This window comes from Lepidochelys kempii, chromosome 1 (genome assembly GCF_965140265.1).
Source record: "Lepidochelys kempii isolate rLepKem1 chromosome 1, rLepKem1.hap2, whole genome shotgun sequence".
Taxonomy (NCBI): domain Eukaryota; kingdom Metazoa; phylum Chordata; order Testudines; family Cheloniidae; genus Lepidochelys; species Lepidochelys kempii.
In genome coordinates, this window is record NC_133256.1 from 327,422,493 (window position 1) to 327,445,883 (window position 23,391).

The window sequence follows — 23,391 nt, forward strand, 5'->3', positions numbered from 1 at the left end:
GTCCCTCTTACCACAATTTTATTATAAATTTAAAGTCCATATACGGCATAATCTTCAAAATGCAATTCAATTATATGGTGTCAAATAAGAATATCAGTGCACGTTAAAGGGACATGGTCAGATCATTTAGGCCCAAAGTTTAGCTTTTAGTCTTAGAAAAAAGTAGTTTTACAGAAGCTGATATGAACTGAAATATTTCCATGAATTTAAAAATAGAGGCAAATGCAGCTCTGAGGGTTATTTAAACATAATAGCAAACTGCATTGTGGTTATGGATAAGAACCACAAAATGAAACTGACAACGAACAGTTTAATTACCTTCTTCTTGAGAGTGACAAGTAAAAGGTAAACTTTATGAATGACGTAAAGTGCTGCTGGGCCAGGAGGCTCACCACTGAGGATGGTGTGTAGCTCTTTGTAAAAGCCAATTTATGGCTCAGCACATGATCGACTGCTGGCCTCCCTGGTCTTCTGGTATGCCTGCTGCAGCTCTCTTGCTTTCACCCAGCACTGCTGCTGGTCCCTGTTGTAGTCCTTCACAGATATTATGCAGGACCCAGCAGGCAGCCATATCCATTGGGATATTTTTCTCACTGAGGTCCAATCTTGTAAATAAACAATGTCAGCGACCCTTCAGATGACCAAAGGCACATTTAACTGTCATCCTGCACCTGTTGAGCTTAGTTGGATCACTCTTTGGTGCTGTTGAGGGCAATGTTGTGCCATGGAAGCAAGAGGTAGGCTGGGTTGCCCAGGACCACTATTGGCATTTCCACATTCCCAATGATAATCAGCTGATCAGGAAAGAAATTCCCCCTTACAGCTTTCTGAACAGTCCTGTGTTCTTATCGAAGCTCATGTCTTGCACCTTCCGTGACCAGCCCACATTGATGTCTGTGAAGCATCCCCAGTGATCCACCAGTGCTTGCATTACCATAGAGAAGTGACTCTTTCTGTTGATGTATTCTGTGGTAAGGTGGTCTGGTGCCAAAAAGGGATATGCATGCCATCTATCAATCCATTGCTACAAAACCATCCACTATGTCCTGCACATTGCCAAGAGTCACAGTCCTTAATAGCACGAGGCGATTAATGGCCTTTCACACTTACACAACAACCACAGGTACTGACTTACTCAAATCCTTGGGGGTGCTTGACCACTGCTCTGCCCCCACCCCATCCCTTCCTCCAAGTCCTCAGCCTGCCCCACCTCTTCCCGCCCCAGCTCCGCCCCAGGCCCCGCCCCACTCCAACCCTTCCCCCAAGATCCATCCTCTTTCCGCCCCCACTCTGCCCCTGCCCTGCCTCTTCCTGCCCCCATTCCCCCCTCTCCCCCTCAGCACCTCCTGCATGCTGCTGAACAGCTGATCACCGGTAGGTGGGAGGCACTGGGAGGGAGGGGAGGAGCTGATCAGTAGAGCCGCTGGTGGGTGGGAGGTGCTGGGGGGAGAGGAAGGCACTGGTGGGTGCTGAGCACCAACTATTTTTTTTTCCATGGGTGCTCCAGCCCCAGAGAACCCACGGAGTTGGTGCCTATGACAACAATGGCCCCTCCAGTGGACTTCCTGGCTCCAAATTGATTCCTGATTGACCAATAGCAATCTGACATTGCAAGTTTCTACAGTGCAATTGCCTCTCGTTCCTCAGCTGTAGCGCAGCTCTCATTTTGGTGTCCCTGCGCTGGAGGGCTGTGACGAGTTCAGTACCAGAGCCAGAAATGTGGCCTTGCTTATCCAAAAGCTCTGCAGCCACTGCTCATCCTCCCAAACCTGCATGACGATGTGATCCCACCATTCACTGCTTGTTTCTCGAGCCCAGAACCGGTGCTCCACCGTCTCCAGCTGCTCCATGAATGCCACCAACAACCTTGAATTGTTTCTTTTTATGTCCCACAGGAATCTAGCCTCCAAGGAATCGTCATGTTCCCCACAACTCCTTGTTGTGCAAGTGCCATGCTTCTGTCAGGGATGGTGGACAGCAAGGAGGAATGCATGGGTTTGTGAGATTTTGAAAAGAAGGCACAAAAATGTGGGATGAAGATGAAATTATGGGATGGAGAACTCTACATTATGGGAAGCTGATCCCATGCTCATATTCACCCCTGCGTGGCTCATTTTGTCACCATCAGGCATTGCAAAAACTTCCCAAAAGACCCTGCACTCGATGATGGTGAGTTGCGTAGTGGGATACCTACCCATGGTGCACTGCACTCTGCATTGCTACAAACGCTCATGGTGAGGACACACACCAGTGACACAAGGAGCCAAGCACACACAAGCAATATAATAACTGCAGCAGCTGTATGCTGGCATAATTTAGGTTGACATAAATTTGGAATGTCGAGATGGCCTTAGTCTCTGAGTACTGAAAGAACTCTCTGAGAATGTAGAAATACATCTGTTAATTAGTTTATTGTAGAGTATAGTTGGTTAAAAACATGAATTTCTAGCATGTGGGAAATTCTGATATTTCAAAATTTATTTTGAGTATCAAAAAATTCCAAAAAATGTTTATGTGGAAATGTCAAAACATTTCTTTAGCTATTTTTGATCAAAATGAAACATTTGGAGATTTGAATTGAAATGTTTCCATTTGGTGAACTAAACTAAATGTTTTGTTTTGGCTTGGTTCAACATTAATGTATGTCCCTCTGACCTGCTGCTCCTTAAAGATTCCATACCTGCCTGCTGGCTCCTGGGATCAGGTTTGCCATGGCAAGACTCCTCCTGACCAAAGTAAAGACCTCTTCTGGAGCAGAAAGAAATCAATTGCAGCTGGCATGAATGGGGGATACAGACAGCCCTCTCATACTCTTCATCTCCTCTTATCTCTATTGCTTCTCCCATATCCCGGCTCACCACATCCCCATTGGCCTTCCAAGGCCCCCCACATCCGTCTTCATCACGACCGTATGACCTCCTCACTGTTGTATTAATTTAGATGGAATAAATAGGCCGAAAGTATTAACATAACTCAGTCACTGTCCAGCCTCAAACATTGTTAACAAAGGTTCAGGGTTTGGTATGTAGATAATGCAGTCACTTAGTACCATGGCAAACACAATTACAAGTCCTTTTAACCTTTTATTAAAGATACAAAAAAGAAGGGAAAATGGATAAAGCATTTGAAATGTAAACCATTAAGAAAGGATTTCATTTTAACAACGCTTCTTGTTCCCTTTAGCTTTTAGAAGGACCCTCTGGTTTGACACTCTGTTAGATGGTATTAAAGACTGTAATAACTGCCGCTTTGGGGGAAAGAAGAGTTAGTTGAGATGAGTTGGAGCTGTTGAAGGCCATTCCCATTTCATCTGAGGAGGTAATTGTCACCTTTATCAGCTCCAGCAGAATCCCAATGTTATCTGGGTCCCTCTGTCTATCCTGGCTTGGATTAGGACAAAGAAGGTCCGGGGATGACCAGGTAGCAAGTGTGGAGGGTGTGTGAACCCAAATAAGCTATGGGCAAAATAAAGAAGCAAACCTGTTAAGTATAGACAAGGTCTTAATAGGCTTAATTGAGATTGTGAAAGAGAAAGAGGTTAAGAGGTGACATGTTCACAGTACATTAGAACGTACAATACGAGAACATATCTGATAGAAGTCTCTTCATTCTAGTAGACGACAGGTATAGCTACACTGCAACTGTGAGCAAGCCTCACAGACTGAGTAGCAGGGCTTGAGTTAGCATGCTAAAATAAAATAGCCCTATGGAAACTGCTGCACCACCAGAGACTATGGCTAGCCACGTGAGCTGGTGTAACATTGACAGACCCCGGTCATCAGCAGGATTGAACCTGAGACCTCCGGAGCTGCTACTGCATGAGCTAAAAGCCACTTGGCCTTTAGTTAAGGTTGTAGAGCAGACTCCTTAATCTCTAAGTGGTCTTGGTGCCACTAGAGGGGACAGAGCACCACACCCAGGAGGTGTGTGGGTTACACTGGGACCTATCAAACCCCCTGGAACTGAGTTCAGGTGGTTAGACCACACCTTTGCCAGTGCAGCAACTTCCATGCTGCTATTTTTAGCACACTAATTTGAGCCCTGCTAGCACAAATCTGACTACCCAGATTGGGAGGCTTGTTCCCGCTGCAATGCAGACATACCCATACAGTGTCATCACTGCAGAGCTGACCTAGATTTTTACCCATGTTTTGCCCCTAACCCTTCTACCGTCCACACACAGAAGCCTCTGACCTGGGTTTGGTGGTGCTTTACATCCAGGCTAGTTGACCCAGCTGGAGGTACAGGTTAGACTAGCGCCCACATTCCACTTTAACTCAGGCAGTAATCCTCCCAGTTTGCAATGTGGGTACAGGCAAAGACATAATGAAATCTAATGGCTGGAAACTGAAGCCATACAACTTCAAACTGGAAACAAAATGCACATTTTTAATGGGTAATTAACCATTGGAACAATTTATCAAGAAATGTGGTAGAGTCTCGATCACCTGACAATTTTAAATCAAGATTGGTTGTCTTTCTAAAGTATTTGCTGTTGTTCAACCCAAAATTATTAAACTCGATGCAGGAATTACTGAGTGAAATTCTCTGGCCTATGTTATGCAGGAGGTCAGATTTGATTATCACAACAGTAACAGTTCCTTCTGATTTTAAAATCTATGAATTCCAGGATTACAGATGCTCAGAAAATGGAATTTGAATCTTGGAAGGAATTCTTGCATTTTGATATTTTTTCCATTCCAAATTAGAACAAAAAGCCTAAACTTACAAAATTTCCTGCTGCACAAAAAGTAAAAATTAGAAAAAAAAAAATCAATTCAGGACCATTGAAACATTTCATTTTGATAATGTTGAATAAAGTAATTTATACATAAAAATTATTTGATAATGCTGAATCATTTTGATAATGCTGAAACAATATATGAAAGTTTAAATTAAATGATAAAATCAAAATTAAACATATCAAAAATGACCAATTATTTTGACTTTTTCTATCAAAAATGTAATTGAAATTGACATATTCCCATAAAATGTTTTGATTTTGATTAAACTGCATTTTTCAACAGAAAACTATTCTATCAGGAATTTTTCACCCAGCTCAACCCTAGACTCCTCACAGTACCCCAATATTATCACTAAGCCCTTCCTACAATCTATGTTCCCTTTCATACAGGAAATAATAGTAGTCAGTTAAGGGCCAGATTCACCAGTATGCTCTAGCTGCTTTGTGTTCCTCTGGTGATGCAAAGTAGGTGCTGCACCTGCAAGCTTTATTTAACTGGTCAGTATGCTCCAGCTGTTTTGCATAGCTCTAGCGTTCTGCAAAGTAGCCAGAGCATGATAGTCAGTGGCTGTGGCCCTAAAAGTCAACAACAGATTGATATTTCATGTCTGCAGCTCATTAGAGAAGTCACGTTGGGTAGCATTTTTAATGTCTTTCTGGTTTTATCTTCATGCATGGTATTTTTAAATAAAAAAAATCCCAGGCAAAAACGTATGTTCATTTGGAGTTAAGAATTTAAAATAAGGTCATATAGAGCAGAATTAGGATGTTTTAGTGCTTCAGCTGTTTATTTCTATACTTTAACGAGTCTGTGTTTCTTTGCATTTAACCCTGACTCTAAAGTTCTGGGGTTTATAATGCCAATTTTGGGACTAATTACAAGAGCTCTAAATATTGCTGTATTCTTAAATTACCGGTACATGTTCTCACTTTAATGCAGTTCCTGTCTCCGAATATTCATTACAGTGTTGTGGATTTAGGGTGACCAGATGTCCCGATTTTATAGGGACAGTCCTGATTTTTGGGTCTTTTTCTTATATAGGCTCCTATTTCCCTCCACCCCCTCCCGATTTTTCATGCTTGCTGTCTGGCCACCCTACGTGGACTGGCAAGCTCCGCTGGAAGAAAGAGACTCCATCACTCAGACCTAGTCCAAGCCTCACTCGTGGGCATGGAGGGTTTTGCTTTGTGTGTTTCCATGAGACGATTAAAGAACCTCCCTCATTCACTGGCTTCTCATCAGCCTGGGACATAGCCCAGGGCGGACTACAGCTCCCGGCGTGCACCGCTCATCAGGCATTACACCCTGGGACGTGTAGTCACTACAGCGAGCCGCACCCCTCTTCACACTGAGCTTGCCTCTCTCCGCTGACTTCCCCTACATTCTTCCCCCTGCTCGCTTAAGTGGTCCCTCCCAAAGTTCCATGCAGAGCGCTTCAGGAAGGTCCTATCCACGGGAACCTGAGGGGGGAGGAGAATAAAGGGAGGGACGGCCGGTGACTGATGTTCTGTACAACCAATCACAGAGAAGCTATTGAACAAAGAGCCAATGGTAGGAGCCGGGGGTGGGGTCGGACTCTTAGTGCGGGATAAGAAAATGCTGAGTGGCGCTCCCGCGCTTGCGCGGGAGGAGGGGGGTGGGGGTTGGTATCGTCGTGTCCCTTCTCTGACCGTGTCGGTGGTGGCGGCGGCTGCAGGGACTGCTGTGGGGAGGGGCGAGCGGCCGGAGGCAGGATGGAGAAGGCGGCCGGGTGGCGCTGAGCCGGAGGGAAGTTGTGTGAGGGGAGGCTTCGGGATTGGGGGAGGCGGGCGGCCTGAGAGAGCCGAGGCGGCGGCGGGGATCGTGTGGGGGCGGCCGGGGCTCGGGCTCCGGCTCGGCAGGCAGGATGGAGCAAGAGGAGATCCTGAGGAAATTCATCCAGCGCGTCCAGGCCATGAAGGACACGGACCACAATGGGGACGACAACTTCGCCAGCGACTTCATGGTGAGGGGGGTGGGAGCGCTCAGCTCCCATCGCTGCCTGGGGGCAGGGGAGAGGGTCCCGTGTGGGCTGGGCAGGAGAAGCGGGCGGAGAGGAGATGGGTGGGGTGTGTATGGGGTGGGGGGAGGTGTAGCATCCCCCTGCGTGAGCTGCCATTGTAGCCCTCTCAGCCCGTGTCCTAAGCTCTCCTGTTGTGTAACCCGGAGCCGGGACATTGCCCCAGCTCCGGTTTGGGGGAGCGGGCGCTGGCCTGCAGCCTCTCGTGTAAGGGCTGCTCTTGCGATCCCCAGCCGGAACCCTTCTTTGGGAGGAAGTAGGAGAGTGGATACCCTCCAGTGTTTTCTCGCTAACCGCGTCAGTCTGCTATTGTCACAGCAGCCCAGAACCGCCTCTCCTGAACCCAGCCGCTTTCCTGAGGCGATAAGGAGGGTCCTGGGTACTCTCGGTGCGGGTGCTGTCTTGTTCCTTTCCAGGATATGTCTTTGTGGCCTCTTCTGTCGGCGATAGTGGGGGGTCATAATGGCTACTTTGGGTAGTCTGGCATCTTCTGTCCTCAGTTATTTGTCGTTGTAACCCCCTTTTGATCCTTTCCGAGAAAATATGGTAGGTGTGTTCTTGGAGGCTAGCATCTTTCCCTCAACTCCCCCTCCCACTGCAACCCCTAGGCTATATCCCTCATCCTCTCTTCCTTTGAGATCACTTCACCAGCAGCCTTCCTGTAGCCTGTGTCTGCATGTGCATACAGGAGGAGAGGGGATATAATCTAGAGGCAGGTTTATTCACCGTTTGTTTGGTTTTTTTATCTGTTTTTCCTTATTCTGACGCTTAAAATGCTTGAAATGATTTGATCAGCTGAGTGGGTGATCTGAGCTGGGAACAATGGACCTCATTAGGTGAATATGTCAGTGTGACTTTAAATGTTGTTTAAACATTTAATATGAAATATAACTTAACCTGGTTTTGGGGTGGTGGGTTAGCAGACTGCATGTACAATATGCGGCTGTAGCCTGTTGTATTACCTGGTGGGGTTTAGAATAAAAATGTATGTATTTTTAAAAAGAAAAGGAGTAATTGTGGCACCTCAGAGACTAACCAATTTATTTGAGCATAAGCTTTCGTGAGCTACAGCTCACTTCATTGTAGCTCACGAAAGCTTATGCTCAAATAAATTGGTTAGTCTCTAAGGTGCCACAAGTACTCCTTTTCTTTTTGCGAATACAGACTAACACGGCTGTTACTCTGAAACTTATGTATTTTTAGTCTTTTTAGATCTCATTTTGATAATAGTCTGGGAACAAAAAAATCTGGATGTAAATGTCACATCAGGGATTGTCTAAAATGTGGGGAGGAGGCTGTGGATATTGTGCAAGACCCAGGGGCGTTGGGAGCAGTTTCAGGTCTGAGGAATGGAAGAGGAAGTGGACTTTGGGAAGTAACTATTTCATACAGGGTGGGCAGGGCCTGGATGGGAAACAAGAATACCATTTGGAAAAGATTTTATTGATCCTGGTCCACTGAACGAGCCATACGAATAGGGAAGGAAGGAGGAAACCACATGTAAACCAAGATTGATTTAAGAGGTATAAATTCTTAGTTTGCTTTACTTTCCTTGCAAATTACATTAAGATGTAGCCTTAAATCTATTGGATTCCAATCCTTTTAATCTGTTTAAATTAATCTTGAAAATATGAGTAATTAAAGGAACTCCTGTTTAACACACAGACTGACATCCAGTTACATTGTGCTGGTAAGGCTGACTATTGTTCTAAGTAAAGGAAGTGTATGTATGTGTGTATATTAAAAAAACAGAAATGGAAAAAATATGTAAACTGAATGCTTTAAACAGGGTTGGATTTAGTCTTTTTACAGAGCAAATATTTGACAATATAAGAACTCCTGTATTTTATAGCTACAGTTTTGCTATTTCATATTTGATTTGGCAGCCCAGAATTAAAGTTGCAGTATACTAAGGGATACCAACTTAAAATACATATGTAGTAATGTTTTTTACTTACTATTACAAGTAACATTTAGGTTATTAAGAAAGATTTGAAAACTTTTCTGTTGTGCATTTATTTGACAGCACTCTGTGTAATTAATGTTGCTATTTTCAGCTGTGTAGTTGGTGGTCTTCCTCTGTTTTTATGGAACTTACCCATAGCCACAAGCATGGAAAACCTTTATAAAAAAATGTTGTTGTAAAACCAAAAATTTGCTGAGAACTGAAGGGCAGATGTGCTACCTGAAAGAACTCTCAGGCCTTCAGGAGAGTGTGGGGTGGGAGAGACTAGATTCAAAGTTTCTGATGTCCTTTTTAACATTTTCTGTTTGTAACTCAATGGCACATTTCTATTTCTGGGAGAAAAAAAAAACTTTGACTAATATGTTAAAGGAGAGTTGGGGAGCCAGAATATTGTAGTTAAAGTGTTCTAGTACTATATTGAAGGACTTTTCTTTCATGTTTCTGTTTCACAAGCAGATGTAAAAGGGTCTGACCACAAGAATGCAAATTCTCTTTGTAAGTAGTTTATCATTGTATGGCTACTGCATTTTTGCCACACCTATTTTACGTAGCAACATTAAAGCTTCTGTCTTTGAGATTTTGAGGGAATGGAGAAGGGTGAAGAGGAGGTGGTGAGAGAAACTAACGGGAGAAATAGTCTCTCCTCCTTCAGTTTTAAAGATAAGGAGAGACGATGCAGAGGAGTGTTTTTTTGTTTTTGGTTTTTGGGGGTGGGGTGGGGGGAAGCAGTGCCTTCACATTTAAGGACAGGAAGTACTGTTGCTGTTAAGCAGTGGCAAGTTGATGGAAAAAGAATTGCTGTTACTCGTCACTCCGCTTCCAAGCCGAAGTGGAGTCTAAAAATAGGAGTGGAGTGGTGGATGAATGCAATTGAAAAGAGTTCTTTCATTTCATGTCTTAGTTCTTCCCATAGATGATGATTATAGTGGCCTACATTAGTTTATTCAATCAAGGTTAAAAAGACTCACTACTTTATAGATAGGTGTCAGGGATTTGTTGGGAGGAGGAGTTAAGGAAGATGATGTGGCTATATGATCGATTTAACTAATAATCTACTAATCATCCTGGATGTATATGATGTTAAAAGGCAAAAATGTTAATGAATTCAACAGTGTAATAATGCTGCTGATATAACTGAAAATCCATTGGAAGGGTGAAACTAGAATGTAGTATGACTAATGGAACAGATAGGTGAAATATAAGATGACTGACCTTAGAATCATAGAAATGGAAGGGACCTGGAGAGGTCATCTAGACCTGCCTTGAGTGCAGGGGACTGGACAAGTATTATCTAGACCATCCCTGAGAGGTGTTTGTCCAACCTGCTCTTAAAAATCCCCAATGATGGAGATTCCACAAGCTCCCTAGGCAATTTATTCCAGTGCTTAAGCACTCTGACAATTCGGAAGTTTTTCCTAATGTCCAGCTTAAACCGCTCTTGCTGCAATTTTATCCGACTGCTTCTTGTCCTATCCTCAGAGGTGAGGAAGAGCAATTCTTCTCCCTCCTCCTTATAACAACCTCCTATGTACTTGAAAACTGTTATGTCCCCTTTCAGTCTTCTCTTATCCAGACTAAACAAACCCAATTATTTCAATCCTCCCTCATAGGTCATGTTTTCTAGACCTTTAAACATTTTTATTGCTCTTCTCTGTACTTTCTCCAATTTGTCCACATCTTTCCTGAAATGTGGCACCCAGAACTGGAGGCAGTACTCCAGTTGAGGCGTACTCAGCACGGAGTAGAGCGGAAGAATTACTTCTCATGTCTTGCTTACAATACTTGTGCTAATAAATCCCATAATTATGTTTGCTTTTTTTAACAACTGCATTACACTGTTGACTCATATTTAGCTTGTGATCCACTATGACCCCCAGATCCCTTCCTGCAGTACTCCTTCCTAGGCAGTCATTTCCCATTTTGTATGTATGCAATTGATTGTTCCTTCCTAAGTGGAATATTTTGCATTTGTCCTTCTTGAATTTCATCCTGTTTACTTCAGACCATTTCTCCAGTTTGTCCAGATCATTTTGAATTTTAATCCTATCCTTCAAAGCACTTGTAACCCCTCCCAGCTTGGTATTGTCCGCAAACTTTAAGTGTATTCTGTATTCCATTATCTGAATCATTGATGAAGATATTGAACAGAACCAGACCCAGAACTGATCCCTGTGGGACTCCACTTTGTTATGCCCTTCCAGCATGACACTGAACCACTGATAACTACTCTCTGGGAATGATTTTCCAACCAGTTATGCACCCACTTTATAGTAGCTCCATCTAGGTTGTATTTCTCTAGTTTGTTTATGAGACGGTCATGGAGACAGTATCAAAAGCCTTACTAAAGTCTAGATATACCATATCTACCGCTTTCCCCCCTATCCATAAGGCTTGTCACCCTGTCAAAGAAAGCTATCAGGTTGGTTTAGGGTAGTGATAGCCAGAGAGCAAGTGTGAAAAATCGGGATGGGGGTGTGGGGTAATAGAAACCTGTGTAAGAAAAGCCCCAAATATTGGGACTGTCCCTATAAAATTGGGACATCTGGTCACCCCAGGTTGGTTTGATATGATTTGTTCTTGACAAATCCATGCTGACTGTTGTTTATCACCTTATTATCTTCTAGGTGTAGGAATACAAGGAATACTTACAAAGTATGATATAATCCAGGTGTCATTGGCTAGTCTTTTACAGAGAGAACCAAATCCATTCGGACAGAAGTAAATTAATTTGATTTTGATGATCATGCTTCCAAGTACAAAAAGTGCCAGTACTTTATTAGCAGATCGCTTGTCAAGTGTTTCGTATGTACAATCTAGCTGTAAGTGAACAGTGTTACTCAGCATTGTTTATTGAAAAGAGTAAGCTTGCTTGCTGCTGTACAAACATGGAAAGCATGGCCTAATCCTTGGTTTCTACAAAGTATGTGTGTGTAGTATGTATGTGTGAGAGAGAGGTTGAAGGTCAAAGCTTTCTATGGCAGTGGTGTAAACGATATTTTGTGGGTTATAATTGAAAGACCTCAAGAAATAAGAATTTTGGTTGGTTGGTTTTTGTACCAAAAGACTGTCTAAACCATCAAACTTATAAAAAAAAATTCCCTAAATACAGGGATCTGTATGTAGTTACAGGATAAATTATACATTACATGCAGTTTCATATATTTTTGTACTGTGCAATTAGATCATTACTACAACTAATTGAAATAGCTTACCTTCAGTGTAGTGTCAAATTCAGGATTTCCTAGCAGCTTGTGCAACCCAATTCGATTGAGATTGCTCAGATTGTAAGTTAATGAAAATTTTGTCATATTTTAAGGAAGAAGTATTAAATGGAGTGTTGATTTGAAATCAAGACAATAAAAAAAAAATTTGCTTCTGGTGCTATACCAGCCTCTTAGTCTCCTTGCCATTTTCTGTGTTCACAATCATCTGTTCCTATTCTTAAATGTTTTTTCTTCCCTATTGCTTTGTGAAACACCACATAAACAAAAGGGGAAAGTTACTGACTATATAGGGGTAACAGGTCTTTCAATTCTAGGTGGAGACCCCTATATAGCCTTTCTTCTAACTTTAGATATTACTCTTAAGAAAAGTAGACATAACATTGTTAGACAGAAGTAATATTTTGATATCCTTCTAACAAATCACAATGCAAGAATACTCAAATACATGAATAAAGATTATGTGCATTGATAAACAAATTCAGTTTAAATACAGTAGAATGTCTATTTTACAAACTGGGGATTAAGGAGTTCATAAAATAAAGAAGTTCATAAAGCTGAAAATTGCAGAAGGTATGATTTATAAGTTTCAGCATGTTGCACTGCATCACTTTCTTCTTGGTCTTCAAACCATTGCAAACTGATTTCCAGTGTACTGAAGGCACTGGAATGTTAAGGGATGTTAACTTGTCCTTCATCAACATCACTTTAGTTATGTGATCTCCATCCCACTCCTACCCCATTAGGGAAAAATGTTTCATATGTTTGTCTGTAAGATTGGTGTTTGTGAAATTGAGGTTCTACTGTACTGTGTAAGTTCCATAACAGAAGAAAATAATGCAAATGATCTGCTAAAAATAAGTTTGGCAACACTTTTCTGGCAAGACTGTCTTAATATTAATTTGCTTCTATTGGGAACTTTTTGGTGCCAGATACAACTGATGTACCTCTCAACTGTTTTTTTCAAATTAAGCATGCAGTTATGTAGTTTGGAAGCTTACCAGAAAAGCATTATGAGTAGTTTGTGTCCAAAAGATAAACTTCTAACTGTTCTGTTTAGACAAAGAAGTAGTTGACTATTTTTTTTAATTCTTAAGAATACAGTAACTCCTCACTTAATGTTGTAGTTTATGTTCCTGAAAAATGTGACTTTAAGCGAAACGATGTTACACGAGTCCAATTTCCCCATAAGAATCAATATAAATGGGGGGGGTTAGGTTCCAGGGAATTTTTTTTGCCAGACAAGACTATATTTTTTACACACTTTTATTTACACATTTTTTATTTATATATATATACACACAAACACAGTATAAGTTTTAAACAAACAGTTTAATACTGTACTCAGAAATGATGATTGTGAAGCTTGGTTGAGGTGGTGAAATCAGAGGGTGGGATATTTCCCAGGGAATGCCTTCATGCTAAATGATGAACTAGCAATTGGCTGAACCTTCAGGAGTTAACTCATTTTTAAGGTAGTCTCACACTCTACATGGCAGCAGGAATGGAGGGAGGGGAGACAGCATGGCAGACAGACGCACACACTGTGTGTGTGTGAGAGAGAGATGTGCATTTCCCCTGTAAGTACTGCTGACCCACTCTTAAGTACACTGTCTTGTTAAGTTAATCAGCAAGCTGAGACCACAGCTGCTGCCAGGAAGCTCCGTCTGTTGTGTGTCCCCCTGCTCTATGGAGATGGGGTAAGCGGGGTGCAGGAGCAAGGGGAAGGGGGACACCCTGACATTAGGCCCCTCCCTGCACAGCAAGCAGGAGGCTCCTGGGAGCAGCTCCAAGGCAGAGGGCAAGAGCAGCACATGGCAATGGGGGGAGGGAGAGCTGAACTGCTGGCAATTGATAGCCTGCTGGGTGGCTGCTGCACAGGGAACTTAGGGGAGTGGGGAGCTGATAGGGAGGCTGCCAGTCCACCCTGGTTCCAAGCCCTCACCAACTAGCTGCAATGGGCTGCTCTTCCTGCAGCAGTGGACTAAACAGGAGGCTGTCAAGTGACTTTATAAGGTAGCATTGCGCAACTTTAAACGAGCATGTTCCCTAATTGATTAGCAATGTAACAACGAAACAACGTTAATCGGGATGACTTCAAGTGAGGCGTTACTGTACATGAGATGACAAATTCAAGAATTCAGTTCCTTCTGAGCAGGTTTCATGTTAATAACATTTAGGGTTAAATATAAATGTACAAAGCTGCTTCTCTGTTTTTCTCATGTGGACTTGCATAAGCTACATGTTGAATTTCAACAGAATTAACTTCAACCTATTAAGAAGGCTTTAGCAGAGAAAAGATGCTAAAAAACAGATTCATTACTTTTTATCCTTTGTGCTTTATCTAAGAGTGGTTAACACATTCTCTATATCTAGCAGGTGTAAGTCAAAATCAGATATGACCAAACACTGTAACTGTCTTGATACTAAGAAAGGGTTCAAACTTGTAAGGTGCTGAGCACTTTCATCTCCCTCTGAGTTCAATGAAAATTGAAGGCATCCATTACCTTGCAGGAACTGACCCGTAATTATATTACATAACTGATAATTTTAACAGACTTTATTCTTACAGTTCTAATAAGCCAGGTGCAGTTTTATTATTTGTAAGTGTACATCAAGTGTGTCTAAACTTGGAGGGCCAAAAATTTGACCTACTTTGACCCATATTGAAGGACTTGCCTTCAACATTTCCTCAGGTACTAAATCCTCCTGTTTTGGGGGTTAGGCGAAGTGTCTATTTTGGGCCTTTCCTAAGACTATGTAAATACGCCATCACATGTAATTTCACTCTGATTAGTATGGTCTCATAAGAGAGAAGTGTCCTGTTGAGATAGGTTGGATACTTCTATGAATTGCATTTTAGTATTTAAACATGACTTCTGTTACTAAGTTGTTTTTAAATTAACATTTCTGTCAAAACTCTTTCCAGTCTGACACACCTTTTGGTTGTAATTCAGCTAAAGTTTCATTATGGACAATTTTAATAGGAAAGGCCAGCCATAACATGAGCAGTTGTAAGGGTCTCTTTGCTAGAAATGTTCATAAACTTTTACTTCTGTCTGCAACAATATGATTGAATAATAGTTTCAATAACTCTTGCGTTAGGGGTATCTGAAGCTTTGTGGAATGGTATTTTTTTTTAAACATTGCTTACAAAATATAATTTTCAGTGGGCAACCCTTTCATTTGTATATTCCGTTTCAGACAAATTAGAAGGAAATCATTACTGTGGCTATTGTTTCGGAGATGTACAGATGTGACTTTTGATGGGGGGCTGAGTGACAAGCAGCCAGGAAGCTGCTGTGGTGGACCCCAGTTATCTTGTGTTAGCATATACTGCGTGACATCATTAAATTAAATCTTGCTTAACATTACCATGTAAAATCTTGTGATTGCTGGTCAAAACTGTATAATAGCTATTTAAGGCAAGAAGAAAAACAGCAGCAGATCTCACACAGCTTAAAGGTTTTTATCACGTAAGTGATACAACAATATGTTCTGTGTGTTTAAATCTTTAAAGAAAGTGGGAAAGTCTAACTGTTTTGTTTTCACATACCAAGGTTTTGCTCTTTGTGAAGAAGTTTTGTGATCTTGCTAATTTTGCAGGATCAATGACAAAATGTAGACTTATCTGTCAGTAAGTGACATACCAGCATATTTAAGTAGATCATCTCAGAAGTAAGAGAAATATACAATATTCCCTGTGACCCCAGTCAAGCAAGGTGCTTCAGCATATGCTTTAATTTTAAGCACATGGTAAGTGCCTTGCTGGATTGGGGCTTATAGTGGGTAATGTCAGTGGGAAGTCAGCAACTTTTATAAAGCTTTATTACATTGTTGCAGAAATACTTTATCAGGATCAGTTTGTAGATCTTATTTTTCTTGCAGTAAATGTCAAGTCATAATCCTGGCAAACTGTATAATTGAGGATTGCTTAATCCGAATATTAATTTGTGAAATATATACAATTTAACCTAATTTTGAGTAGTGCTTATAGCTGTGCTAATGTTGGGGGGGGGGTGTTACTATTTGTAAGCGTATGCATCCGATGAAGTGAGCTGTAGCTCACAAAAGTTTATGCTCAGATAAATTGGTTAATCTCTAAGGTGCCACTAGTACTCCTTTTCTTTTTGTACCTCTATAGTTAACAAGGTAAGCGACAAACTAAGCACACAGTAATAAAGACATGTAATAGTGACATACTAATGGATCTAACAGAATCCTTGTTGAACTTATTTTTTCGCTTCTTGGTATCGTCCTTTCATCTAGGATTGGTGGGTGCTGAGGGGCAAAATGGTGGGGATTGTACTGCATCAGTTTGTGCTTTACCTGTTATGTGATGGGGAATCTTGATACTGGGAAAAAAAAAATAGTAGTAATGCCTGACTTGGTGCAGTCATTCTAGGTTTTTCAGATAAGGAAAAAGTGAATGTGTCGGAAAGGCAAAATGGCAGCCGTAGCCTGAGTTCATGTTTGCAGAACTCCACTATCATTGGACTTCCAACTCATTTTCTTCTTGGTCTTCTCTTGAAGTAGCCCATCATGCTGAATGTCTCTTAGATTTGTGTGCGGTAATTGCCACTTTTGTCTTTGAGGGAATTTTTGAGTTGGAGGTTAGCCAATACTGTTAGGAGAAAGTATGTTTAAACAGGCAAAAAGACAAACTCAACCACCAAACTTTTCAATAGCAACAGGCTTTGTTAAGCAGGGGAAGAGACAGATGGTGATCTGGCTTGGGAGACTTGTCTCCTTGCCTCCCTACCCCATTTGTGCTATAAATTGATCGCATTACTTCCTTAAAGGTAATTTCATTTGTGGTAAGCAAGTTATGAGGTGGAGCAGATATTTATGAAGTTATTGGGAGGTGAAGGATCTCCAATTCAACAGGTTAATCATTAATATTTGGAGGATTTTCTTACCATGCTATATTAGGAGAACGTCATCAGACAGATACTTAAATTGTGTTATTTAACTAAAACAAAAATGTTATGTATTCTGGATTTTTTTTCTTCAACAGCAAACAAAACAAGCATATGAATTTTTGAAGTTTTTTAAAATCAGGTTTGTTTTTGTTAAAATTGTTAACTAAAATAGTTAAATGAAATATTTAAAAAAAAACACCCACAAAAATTAAAACGACTGTCAGCCAAGGTCAACATGAGAAACTTAAAATATTGGCTTCTGCAGCTAACTCAGTCGTCTTCACCTTCATCTTCTTGTTTGTTCATAATCTGGAAAAGCAAGCTTTTTTGCTTTTTCAGGTCCCAAACAATTTCTCAGTTTGGAATGAATTAGTCCAAAAGAAGAAAATATTCTTTCCTCACGGTCAGAAAAAGCTACTGCTGTTAAAAATGAAATGATCACTTCAGCAGTCTCTGACTCCAAGTGCTTAAGTGACTTCCACCAGTTCACTGGTGTGACTTTCTTTAAAACATCATCAACAAACATATATTTCTTGAAGGGTTCTTATGCCCAGACTGGGTCTCTTTTACACCCTGCTGCCATTATAGTTTTTCCCTTCTAGTGAGAGAATGGTATGGTAGATCTCAAATCAATGAGGGCTACACTCAGAAAGACCTCAAGACTTCTGGAATATGCTGCTCAAACAGTTTCACTTTTGTTTCTACTGCCTGTCCCTCCCTTCTCACATTTATCTCCAGACTTCTTCTCCTTGTCCAGATCTGTTCCACCCACAACAATCTTCTATTCATTGAACTTTTTGAAACTTTGCACTTTTAGAGAGAGGTAAGGGATTGACGCTGTGTACAGAAATTTGCAGAGGGACAATAGGGTTGGGGCTGAGGCCTGTTGTTTCTCACTTCTCTCTATATATTTATGTATTTAAAATATTTTTGTTTTTAACCAGTATGTTATCTCCGGAGAGAGACATCCTCAGTTTGAGAACTGCAAAATAACCATCTCTGGTGGTATCTTGTAGACTGAGCACTGAGTTCCATTGGATAGATAGAAAAATTAACCTAAATTATCTATACAGAAGCTCCTGGAACCCCATAAGATTGGGTCCCTAATCTATGAACTATTGAAACTCATTTACAAAACTTTTTGCAAACATTACATGACTATATTCTGTCATACTGTAGAATTAGAATTTATAATCCCTATTCCATTATGAGATATCTTTGAGCTATAATGCTTTTTAATTTAAACTATCTTTAGATAGTTTTTTCCTCAAAGTATTTTATCAAAGAAATCAGATTTTAAATTTTAAAAAAATCAGTTAAAAAAATCATTGATTTTTATTTACCCCTGCTACCTGGCCACACCTCCACCTAACAGCTGTGTGAGGGGGATGTTGCCGCTTCCGGGAAGCCCCACAGGTAAGTCCTGCTCAGAGCCCGCCTCACCCCATCCTGTGCCCTAATCCCCTGCTCCCTCCCACACCCAAACTCTGCTGCTAGGGTGGGGAGGTGCAGAGCCCGGTAGGGAGCCTGCCGGCCCCGCCAACCCCAGCACCTATGCGGGCCCCCGGCCAGCACCCTCCCACCCCCACAAGGTTTTAGTCACCCGTCTTTTTAGTAAAAGTCATGGACAGGTCACGGGCCGTGAATTTTTGTTTACTGTCTGTGACTTACAGGTATTTTTAGTGAAACTAAAACATAGCCTTAATTATTCGCACTTCACAACCCTTATTGAGCAAGGCCTCATGCAGCTGCTCTACGGGTTTCACTCATCCCCATTTACAGATAAAGTAACTGAGAGCCACAGAGGTAAAATAAGGTCAGTTTTGACAGAGCTGGGATTAGAGCTCTGGGTAAAAATTTCAAAAGTGCCTTATTGAGGTAAGAGCTCATATAACAATTTCAAAAGTGAATTATGCATTGAGGAGGCTTGGTCTACACTTACACCTCCATAGCTATGTTGGTCAGGGGTATGAAAAAACCACACCCATGACTAACATAGGGCTATCCTGACACAACCCCGCAATGTAGATGCAATTACGCTGACGGAAGCATTCTTTTAGCATAGCTAATGTTCAGTGAGGTGGTGTTATGACACTGGCAGAATCATGCCTTCTGTTGGTATTCGCTGCTTCTGCACTAGGGTGCTATGCTGACATGGTTTTGCCAGCATGTGCTAGTCTATAGTGTACACGTAGGTAAGTTTAATTGCAAGTCAATGGAACTTAGGTTCTTAAGTCGATTAGGCACTTTTGAAATGTTTACCCTAGGTCCATAGTATGCCAAAAGCAAGCACTTTTGTCAGTAAAACTTTTGTTGGTCAGGGAGGTTTTTTTTTTTTTTCACACCCCTGACTGACAAAAGTGCTGGTGTGGACAGCGCTATGTCAGCAGGAGACACTCTCTTGCCGACGTAGCTACCACTGCTCGTTAGTTGCGGTTTGTTTATACCTGCGTGAGAGCGCTCTCCTGTCGACATAGAGCGGCAACATGGGAGACCTTCCAGTGGCACAGCTGCAGCAGTACAGCTGTGCCGCTTTAAGGTCCATAGTGTAGACATAGCCTTAGCCACACTGCCTCTCAGATACATTATGCCTAATCTGTCCCTGGCAATCTTCTATAAAATGGAGCATTCTTGCATACCTAAAACTCCACAACAATGAAACATGCAGATGAATCAGAGTGCCTTTAACTGCATGATAACCTATTTGAGGATGTGGTTATGAAGTTGAGCTGGTACTCAGGAGAAATGGGTTCTCTCCCTGCTTCTGCCACAAACATCCAATATGATGTTAAGCAAGTACTTAAACCAAACCTTTCAGATTTGACCACTGATTTATAGTCTTTTGTAATCTTGTTTTGCAAATTAAGGTTTGCTTTTTAAGCATTTCAATTAAATGGATCACAATTTACACAGCATTTAGCATTTTGACAGTTACATCATAAACACATTTGTGTATTAAACAAATTTACTGTTAGTCCCATGCTACCCATCTTTGAAGTTCCTGCCAGTTAGTCTTTTAGAGGTTGATCTGGGGTACTACATATTTTTACGTTTTCTCAGGAAAATAATAGTTTCTTCTCTTTTAGTAAATGAATACAAACTAAAAACATCAGTTTGACCCTCTCTATGTCCTTCTTGTCTTTGAAATTAGTGCCCTATGTATAAGTACATAAACATTACTATGGGGGAGGGAATGGACTGTGTCATTTCCACTTAACCCCTACGCACAACTTGAAAAACAAGGAAATTCCCACAGAAGGGAGTTAGTTATAAACCTGTTTAAAGGACACTTTTCCACACAAACTCTTTAAAGCAAGGAAATATCCAGTTAAAGTATCTTTTTAAAACATTTTAATCCCTCCTCATCACATTTAATGTGTTCGCTGACGAAAGACTCTTCAATTCTAAGTCCTGCACAGCACATTCCTCATGATCATGGTAGGATAAAAAAAACCTTCTCACTTCTGTATGAGAGAAAAATTGACATTGTACACTTAATCTGTGTAGATGTCTAATGGACATGTATTGTTAATGGTTTTTATCATTTTTTTATTTACATTCCTCTCTATGAAAGACCCACTCAGATTAGAAAAACTGACTACAGGGTGCTGTCAGATGCACAAAGTAAAACTGAAAAATAGAGAAACTTTCTTTAATGTTACAGTTACCATCTGTTACATTCAATGTATTTTAACTTAGTTATAAGTAAGTGATTTTACAAAAAGAATTTGTTAGATGTGATGTATTGCAGTCAAAATATTCAAGTTAAGATGAATATTTAACTTTAGACTGGAGCCCTGGAGAGTCATAGAAATCCTCTTATCTTCTCCATGTTATCATTCATGTTAACCAAGAAACTAAGTACTTCCAAGCTTTCATCTCTGCTCTTCTACAGCTGTGCAGATTTATATAATTACATTGATATAGTCTGTAAATTCTTCTGTATCAAAACAAGAAGCTTAGGAATTGCAGTTCCCTGTTTGATTCTCCTGGAAAGCCTAAAACTTCTCTGGATATCATGAGGGAGGGAGGCTAGTTGAATTTATTGAATAATTATCGAAAAACTGTTTTTTCAGTAAATGAAATAGGCTACTAAAAGGTGGCAGTGATGCTTACTGCAAAATTAGTGTATGCTGAATCCTATAAATCATGTTGTTAGGCTGCATATTTCACTGATTCTATAGATTAATATTTATCAAACTCATTGGTGGCTAATTCTGTAACAATACACAATCTCTTCAGGGAGGATTTACATTTGCTCACCTGCATATCAATGATGATACTAAGCACTATAGCATTTTTTGGTCATCTCTCTCCTCCCCCTCCCTCACCACCTCAAAAACCAACCAAACAAAAAAAAACTACCTACATCTTGGACTTCCGGTAATGTGTTCTAGCCCAGCATTTTAACAAGTGATAAACTTGTTTTTCTAACACTCTGGTAATTCAGACAGTATGCTTACTGCTGGCTTCAGGTATGCGTGGTCTTTCAGTATGCACAGTAGAATTGCAGTTCTGTTCACAGCAAAGCATTTGACATCTGGTAGACTACTGACAGTAGATCATATAGACAGATCTGGAAAAATTCACTTACCCAAGGTGAGTAAGATCCTGGGCAAGTGCAGTCATCTTTTGCAGAATGTAAGTTTTCATATTTAAAAAAATATTTTTTAGTACTTAGGATTGTGAAGATAACCTTCCAAATACAAACTGAGATTAAACCAATACAGTGCTAAGTCTTTGGAGGACAGTTTCGGGAGGGCAGGTGAGAGTACAACCATTAGTGGTGAAAAGGAGATGGTTCTAAGGTATGATGAGGCAATAAATAACTGATTTGTGGAGAAGTAGAGCTGCATATGGACAAACAGTTAACTGCAAGATAAGTCATTTATCTGCCTACCAGAATTTTAGTCAGGCTGGTAAACTTTGCCTATATATATATAAGAATCTTGCAGGAGATAGATATCCTAGGACTGGGGCTGGATCAAATTAATATTAAAATGGGATCCTTTTATTCTGGCGTTTCTATCCCATTGTCCTTAGGTCTTACATGTCATTGTAATGCTTTATCCTCACCATAGTTTAGAGCTGGATTCAGTTTTAATGAATAAATTACTAATTGATGGCCACTAGCTTGGATTTTCATTTTGGGGTTTGGCCATCAAAACATACTTAGCAAACAGGAGGCGGTACTGTCACTTAAACACAATATAGTTATATGCTATGTTGCATGCTTAGTGTCCTCTTCATGATTGACTATGAAGTCTGTTATAGCTAACATAGACTTGGAATTTAAAATTTATTAGCAACAAAATTCTGAGGACTTGAGCAATTATTTCTATTGATAGAAATATAACTAAATGTAGTCTGCTCATCAAGTAACAAATCTTCTGGCCAACATGAAGAGAAGAGGTGGATCCCAACTTTCAGTCCTTCAGGGCAGGGATTAACTTCAGGTATAGTCTTTACAACAGAATATATTCACCATCTAACAAATAAACTGAAGGCAAATCACTAGCTTTCCCAATGATAATTTTATTGTTGGTTGTTCTCTTGATCATATTAACAGACATAAAATGTAGATGTTTTTGGTTCTCTTTCCTCAAAATACTTTTTGGAAAGAGCTACCTTACAGTTTTCTTTTCTGTATGCTCACTGCAAACCCATAAAACCAAGTTCTGTCAGGGTGAAAGGGAACTTGCAGACCTTGGGAGACCCATGGGTGAGAGCTCTGCTACTGTGCATTTCAGGAGGTGCACAACTGGGGAGCCCTGGTGACATGAATCTTCAGAAGCATACCCTTTATAAGCTCTAGGGCAGGAACCTTGATTCTCCAGAGCTTGAAGCTCCATTGGACAGGCTTCTTGTTCTGCAGCTGTCTCCCACTCTCTAGTTCTCATAGGAAATTTGATGTATCAGTTGCATAAAGCTTTCAAAGTTGTAAGACTCTTACGGCTGAATCCAAACCCTCAGCCATGCTCCCTGCTTGTTGGGGATTTCCTATCCTTTGCAGAAGGAGATTTCTATTGCACATCTCCAGGGGGGACAGGAGGGAAGGGCCACTGCTGTAAAGCTTAGGAGGGGTGCCTTTTGTGAGGGTAACTGCCCAGCGTTCATAAATTCAGTCAGAGCAGAGGAGAGAGGTTGCTGTCACCCACTGATTCTTTTTGTGTGGGTTTAGTCCCCTATATATACCACTGGACCGCTACTTGCAAGTAACTGAAGCAGTTGTTCTTCTCCCCATATGGAATTCTTAAGGTGCGCAGGAGGCATGCACCACTGTTATGGATCTCCACTTGCACACTCTTCTGCAAAACACGTTCCTACCTTCCTGCAGGATCTTCTGCTTGTATATTCTGGTTGTTGTATGTAAGTGTCTGTCTGGAAATAGCTCATTAATAACTGTCTCAATTCTGGTGTCAAACTTTGTACATTCGGTGTAGAAAATTTTTTAATGGATAACTCCTAATGGCTTCCATAGTATAACTTTAAACCTACA

At 40.9% G+C, this 23,391-nt stretch overlaps 1 protein-coding gene across 6 annotated transcripts in view; it reads left to right on the forward strand.

Moving 5' to 3' along the window:
• The first annotated feature begins 6,391 nt into the window (after positions 1-6,391).
• The window catches only part of PTPN12 (protein tyrosine phosphatase non-receptor type 12), a 150,572-nt gene continuing 133,572 nt past the window's right edge, over positions 6,392-23,391 (forward strand). For all 6 annotated transcript variants that reach the window (XR_012156837.1, XM_073328578.1, XM_073328580.1 and 3 more), the window contains exon 1: positions 6,392-6,729. Coding sequence is in view for 5 of the 6 variants with exons in the window: in XM_073328578.1 (XP_073184679.1) it covers positions 6,631-6,729 (99 nt within the window). In the remaining variant the exon portion in view is untranslated. The remainder of the gene's footprint in view (positions 6,730-23,391) is intronic.